The sequence below is a fragment of the Lagopus leucura genome, unplaced genomic scaffold (assembly GCF_019238085.1).
Source record: "Lagopus leucura isolate 7727_CA_CO unplaced genomic scaffold, USGS_WTPT01 Super-Scaffold_100033, whole genome shotgun sequence".
In the NCBI taxonomy this organism is placed as follows: Eukaryota; Metazoa; Chordata; class Aves; order Galliformes; family Phasianidae; genus Lagopus; species Lagopus leucura.
Genome location: NW_024962282.1, coordinates 2,363,879 through 2,375,457, shown reverse-complemented (window position 1 = coordinate 2,375,457; position 11,579 = coordinate 2,363,879). Strand labels below are relative to the sequence as shown.

The window sequence follows — 11,579 nt, the reverse complement described above, 5'->3', positions numbered from 1 at the left end:
TCTGCCAAGATTCCTCAGTTATGTGAGGAAGAGTAGTTTGAACCAACCTCGTAAACAGAACCAGGAATTCCTACAACAGTCCAAAAACTCATTCCTAAGGAGCTCAAATTTTTCTAGCAAGCAAGCCATTATATCCCCTCATTTCTTCTGTATTCAAAGCCACCGGTGGCCCCACATCATAAACACTAACTGCAAGTGTCTTCAGCTCTGGAACTATGACAGTTCATACTGCTGATCATTACAACAGCTTCCTTTTCTCTGCCCAAAATATTTCAGAAATACTGCCAGCACTACGAATGTGTTCAGTTTCTGTAGCTGCAACAGAATCTCACCAAATTCAAACTGTGCATTGCAGGTACAGGCTGCTTAGTTATCATTTTCTTTTCACTAGAAGTTCTCCCTGTTGGAGATCCTGAATGGATCATTGCTGCCTTTCCAATTAATTCCAATCTGGGAGCTTTAAACTTAGTGAAGGCTATCAAATGGTATAGTTTCTTGATTCAGTGGTTTCTTATCCAAAGATAACACTTTATGATAAAACAAATGGGAAATGGCATGTTTTTTCCAAATTCTCAACATCAGCTTTTTTGAAGTAGCAAACTTTTTAAAGAAGCTGAAAGTAGTTTTCAAACACAACTAGAAGTTCTCCTTCATACTTCTGATGGTGTTTTGAGCCTATGCATTCCTGACATCTGTCTTAAAGTGAAATGTGTCTGTTCATTAGTGCTAAGCTCACCCCAAATTAATGATTTTTCTCAATATGTAAATCTCACGAACTGATTTAGAAGCCTCTTTACTATCACTTACACTGTGTATAGATTGCTGAAACATAGTGTAGATAATTATCCTTCTCTGTAAACAGTGATTGGTTCCTCAGTGATATGTCTCACTGTCTTCAGTCATGAAGACACATCAGCCTATGAGGAACACTCAGCTGGAAAGCTGAGCCTACAAAATAGTTGATTGATTTTCTTAGAAGCTTTCTCTCTTTCTTGGCTTCCAGTAATGCCTTTTCCTGGAAGCAAAGCCCCTGCAAGGTGCAGCAGATTTAAAAAGGATCTGCTTCCAGACATGGCAATCTGAAGCTGTGTTCTCCATGTCGTGGTAGTCACTGTGCTCGGTTAGCTCAGCCTGGTGGCTGGATCAAACTGCACATGAAAAGCTGACGAGACAGGTGACAAAGTACCTCTGCTGTTAGTGCCATCCCTGTAACATCACCAGACACGGGTAACTCACATTTACTCACAGGAATTACCTTTTCTGCTATTTTGCCAGATTTGCATTTGTTGAGTTTATCAGGGGAGCTACTCCCCAGTTTTGAGCTATGTCACAAAGGCAGTTCAAAACCAACAAGCTCATCAAGGACTTTCCATTTTCATTCTTTCTAATGGCAATTTATTTGTTTATTTGTTTATTTATTTATTTTAGCTCTTTCAACTTAATTTTTACTTGGGTTTCTGGATCTTCAGAGGTCCAGAAAAGCAAAATTTTGAATCTCCCTTGGCTTCTAATACTGACACTGCCTTTTCTGCTTTCTGACTGAACTGATGTGCTCCAGCAACAGGGTTTTATGTTTCTTCTCAGTTGGTGGCATTCATCTGACTCAACACCAACATCTGCAGAATACCTAGCTATTTCTGGACAAGGCACCCTGGGTACCCTATCATCAAGGGGAGAAAATACGGTGTGATCTATCAGGTCTGAAAGCAGATCAACTATGATCAGATGAATTCCACCTTAAGAGAACCCACTTTTAAATAAAAATGTCTCAGATATAAAAATTAATGTCATCGATATCTGAAACTAGCACCATTAATCAACCTCTCCAGTCTTACCCTTACACAGCCCCTAGCTCTTCTGTTGTTTCGTTCTCTTTGATTTTCCATTCAACAGCATCAGAAAATGGTATTTTTCAATTTACATACACCCCGAGGTGCAGATGCACCCACTGAAGACAGAGGAGCCCATCACATATGTGACTGCTTAAGCCACCTAAAGAGACACGCTTAGTGAGGTACGCACCATCACCTAGACTGCATCTTTCTCAAGGTAAGCTTTGCATAGTAGTCAGCACTGCAGGTAATCCTTAAATTAACTGTATCTGAACAACGATGAAATCAATACTCAGGATGCAGAAGTTTTATTTACGAGGAAAGTGAAAGTTTTGCCTGGTAATGGATATGATTGTCATTGAACTGGCTCTTAAGGTGGCAAGCATGTAGTAAAGAGGCCATGTTCTCTAGTTCCTACTGTATGTACTAAATGCATCCTCTAGCTGAAAGAAAACAGTGATTATCAGAAAGTCAATTGTCATTCTGCCTCTTTAGAAAAATTTCCATTAAAGATAAAGCCAATTTTAATTAGATTAAGTATCCAATTACTGTAATTACATTTTTAAAAAATTCACATCATGAGGATGACCCTTTTAAAAAGGGTTACAAGAATAATTAGTGTATTCATATTAACCAAAATGTATTGGATAATATTTATACCCAGAAGGCAAAGTACATTACACATATTTCACCTTTGGGGAAAGCTTGCAAATGTTTTGGCATTGGTATGAATATTTATAGGCAAGAGCATGCTTTAGCAAGATTATATGAGAAAGCATTTATATGCTCACAAATTTTTACCCAGGGGTAAAGTATACATAAAATGTAGTGCAGAGATTATGGATATGCAAAGTACAATTTAAGAAGGGAATTCATATCAGTTTGTTTAATTAATTGGAGCAGAGGACTTCCTCCCTTATTTTTATTTTGTGTGTGTGTGTGTGACAGGATGGCCCAAAGAATTCAAACTTGAGGTTTCTTTCTGCTGATTAATGCTAGCAAGAAGGATGTGGGGAAAGGGTCTTCCCTCTGCAAGGCACCGCCTGGACCACAGTTAATCTATCCCCTTTAATGTGCTGCTCATCACAAGGACTGACAGTTAAGGTGTGAACCATCCCACCTGTCACCTTATGTGATCATAAATGCATCACGGAACTGGCAAACACGCAGCCAGTCTCTAGTCAACACTCCTCATTTGGGGCAAACCCTGCAATTCTCAGCATGGGGAAGGCTTGGAGCTATGTTATTTGCTCATGCAATGAGGACAAGAAACCACATCCTTGCTCCAAACTACTCATGAAGCCCCAACACTACCACAGAAGTGAAGAACCACTTTTACCACTTAGGGATAGCACTGACTTAGCAACTGCAAGACTCTACCAGCTAGGCTCTCGAGCTGTGCACTAAAATCCCCTGGAGGCTGGCGAGCACAGCATTCCATGGAAATCTTCCCAGTAATTAGCATGGGTCTCATGTAACCATTGATTTCTTCTTGCTATACAGTGAATCTACATGTGTGGGAATTGCCAGGGCATCACACTTTTCCTCAGAAAAAAAGCTTCTAGACTTTCTGCTGGTGTTTGAATTTATCTAAGACTGCAGCACTGGGGCTTTATTACTAAGAAACTCTGCAATGAGAGAAATTCATAGACATCTTCCAAAGCTAAGGGAGAGAACCAGTGCTGACAAGTATTTTGGCAAGGGCTAGACATATGAGGAGGCTCTTAAGTAACTTGTTTGTTGGATTAACTTGTTCCTAACTTGCATTCATTTCAAGGGTTGTTCATTATTGTAGTAATTTATATGTGGCCAGTCAAGAATGAGCAGACAAAAAGAAGACAGGCTTAAAATGATTAATTCATCTTCTTTCACATTAATTTTCTCTTCACTAAAGTATTAACAGTCGTACTTGAGCTTTCACGCCTTTCCAGTTTTTCAGAATGGTTGAGTATTGTTTATCATTCATAGTTTAGTATTCTTGTGTTAAGCTGCAGATTGTGGCTCCAAGTAGCACCTCTTTGTGCATACTTTAACTTACACGTGTTAAACTGCCTCTAGCTTCTGAAAATGACCCTTCCCTTTGCAACAGCAAAAGTTGCAAATATGTGTGCAAACGCACGGTCATGTTAATGCTGATACACCCAGTATGGATATTAGCAAGCATGTGTGCAATTTCCCTATTGCCCACTGCCATTTCCTGGGTTATGGGTTTTCAAGCAAAATAAAGTAGCACAAAAAATGTTTTTAGAAAAAGCAGAAAAGCAATAAGCAAAGAAATATATATTTCTGATACATACTGGATAAATTGTATTTATTTTTTTTAACATTTCCCCGCGATAAGGAGAAACTCAGGGAGTTGGTAAGGATGGAACAGCAAAGAGATAGGTAGCTGGGGAAGTATCAGCGTAAAATAGATGAGAAGAAAATGAATTTCCTTTCTAAAGTTCTTTTGCAGAAGTTCAAAACAAATCACTTGGTGGAGATTGTTATCAATACCGGATGAATACCTATTATACTACTTGAGAAGTATTTTGCTATGAAAGCATTGTTTCTGAATATTGCTAAGACTGCATTTATATATATTTCTTTGGAAATACAAATCAAACAATGTATTTATGAACACTAACATTTAGAAGGATGTCATTCTGTGACTACATCCCTTTCGATGTGATGGCAAATAAAATTAGAAGCAATCCAAATACAACAAAGCCCACAAGGCTGACTTTTCTGAGGACTGTGCGTGCAATTGTGCATTATATTTAGGTCCAAACATATTTATGGTATTTTGCCTTACCAGAAAATTACCCAAAGCACCCTCTTGATTTTCTTTGTTAGGATTCTGTTTCTGTAAGATTTATTTTTATTTATTTATTTTTTTTGTGGATGTGTGTGTGATTACATTTGACTTCTAGAGTAACGTGAATCAGAAGGATTTTACCCATGAAATCTACCTGTGCTTTTTATGAAAACTAAGACCCATGACCTTAGCTTTCACTTCAAAAGCTCTGTATTTGGCTATGGAAAAAAAAAAAAAGGATTTATGAAGTCTTCCTTTTTGTTTTCTGTTTTTAACATAACTTGATGACTTAATACTTCACAAGGAGTCTCTGTGTACAGTCTCAATATTGAATTCCTTGCTCTAGCTTTGAGCTGCTGTTGGCTTCTTGAAAGGGCCACAGGCCAACTGCCATGTTGGGCTTAGAAAGCCAGTGATTTCATGTGAAAAGTAAATTTCAGACCATCAGTTTCTCTATTCCTCCTAGGCTTTGAATGGCATGGGTAAAAATACTGGGAAAACAGCCATCAGCATTTGTTTCTTTCTTCCGTTGTCTCTTCTAGGAACAAGATGAGAGCAGAAAGTCAATGTACTTCATCCAAACCTCATGACTGAAAGAAAGAAGCCCCCAGATATCTTTGTTTTGAATCAATTGCCCTGACAACACCTGGCACTTCTAATGGTGAAACCATTCTTTAGCAGCTGCACTTAACACCTGAAAGGCTCAGGTTGTGGTGCTGTTCTCTCGGTGCTCGTTGTTGTTTCTATGCATCCCAGGAATTAAAGTGGAATGAGAAGAGACTCACAAGAGTGCTGTAGTAGCATATGTTCACCTTGTGGTCGTGGAAGTTTGTTTATGCTCAAGGACCAATACACTGGGTAACTTTAGCATCTGATCATGCTGATGACTGCATGATTACCAAGAAAGATTTTGTCTCAGTGAAGAGATCACTTGTGGTGATGATGAGAGAATAACAGTGCATTTGTATCGCAGATTTAATTATCTGTTGTTATTGGATTCACACATGTGTTGGATATCACATGTTTCTGATCAGGGTGAGGCTTGTTTCAATGCTCCTACCCGCTGACTTTGCCACTTTAAGCACCAACAGCTGGTGGTACGGTCAGGAAATAAGCACAGTGAGGCACTGAACTGATAGTACCAACAACTTTTATTTCCAAGAGCAGCAGCAGGGAGTGCCAGAAGTTCTCTTGTGAGGAATGCGAGAGCTGGTGAGTGAGTGACTGCAGAGTTGTGGAAGGAGACGTTTCAGCCAGGTTAATCCAATAATGGTGAGTGGGAACCTGTCCAGGGGCTGCTGTGTCCGCAGGGCCAAGGTGTTCAATAAGAACAATTACTGGAATCATCAGCCCAGTGCCAGCTGTCCAGGCAATGGAAATGTCTTCTGTAGTAATTTAAGACACTGTGGTATTCTGCTGCTGCAGTGGCCTGCAGTGCCAGTCAGAGCAATTCTTCTCTCAGCTTAAGCCTAATTAAAGGGAACTCTTGCGTAAAGTGAGTTAAATTCAGTAGTCACAGCCCAGACCCACAGAAAATAGTCTAATTCAGCTACAGTAATACAGTGTAATATAAATATAATGGAAATACAAAACCGTATAATTTAATTTGACGTGACTGGCAGTTTTTTTGCTTAAGTTGGTGAACACGAACTAGCGCAAGCAACACTCTGCATTGATGTGTTATTCCCAATGCAGCGGGAAGGCAGCTTCAGGATGGACCCAAACATTTGTAACAACTACATTTCATCGTAGCGCGTTGAATTAGTTTTAAACGCGCTCTGGACCGTCCCTCATCCGCCCTGCGTGCTGCAAGGCAGGGGATGATTCCATATGAGGGCGCAGCTGGTGGGTCAGAGCCCAAAGCAGCCTTTTCTGCCGGCTTTTTTTTTTTTTCCTAGCTGGAAGCACCGAAGCTCTGACGAGGGCGGCAGCGCGCAGCCCATCCCCGCGCCTCGCCCCCTCAGCTTCCCGCCCGACGCACGCGCGCGCCACTCGCGCCTGCGCAGCCCCCGGCGGCCGCCTAACAGTCCGTAACGGCTGCCCGGCGGCCGCCATGGCGCCCTCGACGTGCCGCAGGGTGGCCGCGGTCTCCTGCTTGGTGCTCTGCGTCTCGCTGCTCCTGCCGCGGACCTTCTTGTCTCGGGGAGGCGGCGGCAGGCAGGAGCCCGGGGCCGCGCCGCTCGCAGCGCCCGCTCCTCCAGAGGGTAAGAGGCCGCCGCCTGCCGCGCTGAGGCGTAGCCGGGCCGCTCCGGGTCTTGCCGCCGCCGGCACGCCGCTCTGCGCTCCCCGCGGCGCTGCGCGTCGGGAGGTGAGCCGCCGCCCGCTGTGGAGGCGTGGCGCGGTCATCCTTCCCTGCGCCCTCTGGGCCGCGTCCGTCAGGGCTGATGATGCTGCTGAATAGGTCACTGTGTTGAGAGCTGTGTAAGTGCTGTGCTGTGGCTATCCTTCAGTGGTTGCTGTGTGTTCTTGTTCTGAAGGAGTTGAGTATAGGCTCAGGCACGCTGCAGATCCACAGGTTCGTAATTTCATGCATAATCTCGAACGTGAGAAACCTAAATCATAGCTAGTTTTTTTTGGTAGCACGTCAAATACATCGCTCTTAGGTGCTGGCACCCACAAGTGCCCACCGTGCAGCACGTCGGCTTGGTGAGGAGTGTGTTGAGTCAAAAACCAATAACCAACTGAAAGCAAATGCCCCAAGTTATTTTTCAGTGGCATTTGCTGATTAATGATGTTGTCACCTGTTCTGGCACAGCCTGCTTTAATCACTGCTGTTGTGTGGTGTCTGATCAGCCTTAGCTAAATGCTTGAATTTGATACAGCATGAGTGCTCTCTCCATCATCAGAAGAGAGCTCAAATAGTTTCCTGTATGGTGTCAGAGGTATCCATACCTCCCAGGTTATTGTGTCCCTGGATCAGAAGAGCACTCAGCTCATCCCGTGATTGGCTGCAGCCCCTGACTTCGGCTGAGGATGTAATGCTTCATCTCATTTGGCCAGCTTCAGACTAGAATTTATTGTCTGTATTATCAATTTGATAGCAGGAATGTCATTACACCTCTGCAGACCAAACTTTGTTTCACCTGCAGTTGGTTTTGAGTGGAAGAATAAATCTTGATTGAGCAGTTCGTATCTCTTGTCATTAACTGTTCCCTTGAGCAACCTGCTAACTGTGGCTACCTGCCAAAAACTTCAGCTTCAGAGACTTGAATAGTGTAATTCTTGAAGTTAATAAAATACTTAGTGCAGTCTTGGGGGGAAAATGCTTCCAAATAAGGCATTCTTAAAGTTACTGCCACTTGTTGGAAATGCATGTTATCATAGGGCTTTTCATTAAAACAGCTTGGAAGTAGTCTATTTATAGAGAATGTTAGGCATGGTACTCTATAAATCGATATTCCAAGAAGAAAACTGTTCTTTTTCCCTATAATAGTTTAACACATATTACAATAACTCACTGTGGATGTGCTGTGTTGTGCTGGAGTACCAGAAGAACGCAAGATTGGTCAGGCAACTTATTTGCCCAGTTGGAATTTTGTGTAATGCATACCAGATTTCTTTTGGGTGGTCTGAGTATTATCAGCTGATTGGTTGTTGTGGTAGGTTCACTTTAGCTGTGTTTAAGCTTTTCTATGTTCAGCTGAGCCTTAATATTGCTGAAAGATGAAGAACTAAGAAGTTCTGACATTATACTGCTATTAAGCAGTTGCATCACCTACGCTGTGTTAGGGCATTAGGATCCTGTCATAGCACGGGTTATGTTGTGTAATTGACAGTGGCATCCAGATGTCTGCATGTCCTCATTTATATACCACATATTTGGCAGCTCTTTTCACACGTGGCAACTTGCATGTGCCATTGATTTCCTGTACGGTTTGTATGGGTTCTTCACAATAGAGGATATTTCAAAAAGGAGATCATTATAAAAGTTCAAAATCAACAAGGACCTAATGCTAGAAGCCATTAAACTTCCCCGAGAATTATTTTGATAATCAATGTATGCTTTTGGCCTCAAATTAATCCATTTAAGTACAGGTTCACCTTTGCCAATTATTTTCTCTGTTCTCTTTTTTTAATTTTTTTTCCATGAATAAAGAATTCTTGCATAAATGTAAAACATTTTACAAAGGTTACATTTCTGCTGTAGCAGTGAGAATTTCTTGTGAGTAAGGTGCTTTGGTTTCCGTGGTATACTTTGAATAATTCACTGCAATTCAGATGCACTGTAACAGCTTCCTCATAGTGAAGGCTTAGTTAGTCTGAGAGCATTCTGGTCAGTGGGGCACGCCTGTGTGGTTTCATTGAAGCCTAAGCAGTCAAAAAATCTGTGTCATCACCTAGAATAAAAATGTTTTAATAGTGGGACTTCACAAATTATTGATATCACTTCCTAATATGTTTATTGCAATTTTCTGTGCTTTGGGAATTTAGCTATGGCGGTGTTTCCTATCAAGAACAAATGCTAACACAATGTTGTTGTCTCACTTCCAGAAGAATAACTGCAGGTGGGTACTTGCATGAGTTAAGCTAGTTAAACTGAATACTGAGTCTGCAGATATTACTTATGGTCTTGCAGGCTATGTTTTCATAACTGGTGGTGCATTTATAAGAGACCAGCTGTACCTGTTTGAGTTTTGGACTGCATGTAAAAAGGTGAAAAGAAACAGAAGAAAAAGAAATGGTTGCTGTGTTTTATTGCAGGGAAACTCGGTCGCTTTCCACCAAGGATGCATTACCAGGCAGCTCCCGACAGCCGCGCTGCCCCTCCTTTCCCAAGGTCTCACCTTGCTGAAGCAGTCGCCAAGGCCAAGGGTGGAGGAGGTGGTGGAAGTGCTGGTGGAGCTGGGAGAGGTCTTGTGGGGCAAATCATCCCTATATATGGATTTGGCATCTTCTTGTACATCTTGTATATCTTATTTAAGGTAAGAAAATTGAAAATAGTTGAAAAGTCAAGAGTGTAACAACTAAAAGTGCTCAAAACAGGAATGTTAGTCCTATTTCTGTACCAGGTCTCACCTTGGCCTTGCTCAAAAACATGCTTGCCTTTGACTGGTACTTGGAAGATGGATGTATACTATATAGTTTTTGCCATTGCAAAGACTGTAACTGAGTGCAGCAAAGTGTTGCTATGATCCTGTGTTGGCCTCTGACGTGAGAAAATTGTCAAGTTTTTAGTTTTTTTTCTGCTGGAAAATATGTATGTCTGGTCACAGATTAATTTTGAGTGTACACAGAGTGGTTTTTTTTTTTATAAAATACTGTATATTATACACACTGTATATATCATGGATTGCAATATGCATTTAAAGAGGGAGAGATGGGGTACCGTTGTTGAATTCCTTCTGGAACAAAACCACCCTGCTGGTGAAGAATGGGAGTTGTAAGGTTGCAGTGACCACGCTGGAACTAACCCAGCTGAGGTGCTGGCTGAAAGTACAGCCCTAATCCCAACCAAATGTTTTGCACGTGATTTGAACTTCAAGCTTTCTGTGACACAGATGTGCCACGCGTGTGGGTGATGACAGCCAGCTGCTTGGAAGGAAGAAGGGGACAAAGCCTTGCAGATTATGTATTTTTTTCCTTTGAGCAGGAGTTTAAGGCAGACAGATGTTCATAGAGTTGAGCCCACTCCAGAGAGGAGGCAAGTCCCAGGGTAAGGGCAAGGCGACTTGGGTGAGCTGATCAAACAGGAAGAAGAGGAAAGAAATAGGGAGCTTGCAGCTGCAGAGCCAGGTGGTATTGTTGCTGCATGTACAAAGCTGGTAAGGAATCAGTGGCAGAACACATGAGGGAGTCAAGTGGGGTCACTTATAACTCCTTCAGAACGTTTCACTTTTCACATTTCAAAACAATAATTTCTTCCCTCGGATAAGCAGAATATCTATAGAATCAGGCCCTTTCCTGCAACAGATAAATATTCTAAAATTATGTTATGCTTTCTTTATGCTTCAAAATAAAATTTGTTCCAAATGTCTCTTAGAAATTTTCAGCTCAGAAGATCTCCTAGGCATCTTTCATGGTTGTCTGTTTTTGCTGCTGGGGATGTTTTTCTGTGATTATTTCCTAGCATAATTTTAGCTTTCTGTCCTTTACTTGGTTGCTTTTGGGCCTTGTATATTGCTATTGCTGTAACTCACTGAGGGGTTGGCTTTTTTCACTTATCAGCTGGCTTCCAAGGGAAAAACTACCCCTGGAGAACGGAAATGCCTTCCTGCTGCACCTGGAAACATGAAGAGGAAAATCAGTAAGTGCTTTTCATTTCTAAGTTGTATGTGAGAAGCCATTGACTCTGTATAGTCAGTGTCTCACTGAGTTCTTCAGGTTCTGGACATGCTGTGAAGCTGTTCCACTGCGTGAGGAGCAAGCCAGAAGAGTCTGTGTTAAAGTGAATTACTGCCCCATTGCTTTCTAATCTCATCTGGCTGATGAGAATATATAATAGTGCCTGGAAGCTATTTGCTGCAAAGCTAACATGACCAATAATTAGCAAATAGATAAGAGGATGTCATCTATAATATTCCAGTAATAACATATACCATGTTCTTAAAAGCTATCTTCATATTTTCTTTTTTGAATGTATGAATTCTTAGCCATTAGCAGCCTCTTCCCTACTTTTTCCATGCCCTGTTTGCACTGCTTAACTTACTAGCGACTTCAATATAAAGAAGGCAGGCAGGATTCTGAAATATTTCTATGATTGTAGCTAAACATCAGTGAGTTAACAGATTCAACTATTTGTAGACATGTATTAGCTATTAGTTACCCATCAGTATTGAAAAGTGTTGTGCTTAGCTGGCTAAATTGTAAACAGGAAAGAAAAGTGTGTGAGAGCCTATAGAAAATGCTAACAGTAAGAACAGTGAGCTCATGCTCTTCATAGCTGTAATTAAGTTATACAAAACCTGGCACTACGTAACACACTCGGTCTGCAGACTATTTTCTGTCTGCTT

The 11,579-nt window shown here is 41.5% G+C and overlaps 1 protein-coding gene across 3 annotated transcripts in view; it reads left to right on the top strand.

Moving 5' to 3' along the window:
* Positions 1-6,682: 6,682 nt before the first annotated feature.
* RIC3 (RIC3 acetylcholine receptor chaperone) overlaps positions 6,683-11,579 on the top strand; it is a 36,823-nt gene continuing 31,926 nt past the window's right edge. For all 3 annotated transcript variants that reach the window (XM_042882112.1, XM_042882114.1, XM_042882111.1), the window contains exons 1-3: positions 6,683-6,833; positions 9,331-9,551; positions 10,795-10,873. In XM_042882112.1, coding sequence (XP_042738046.1) covers positions 6,683-6,833; positions 9,331-9,551; positions 10,795-10,873 — 451 coding nt within the window. The remainder of the gene's footprint in view (positions 6,834-9,330; positions 9,552-10,794; positions 10,874-11,579) is intronic.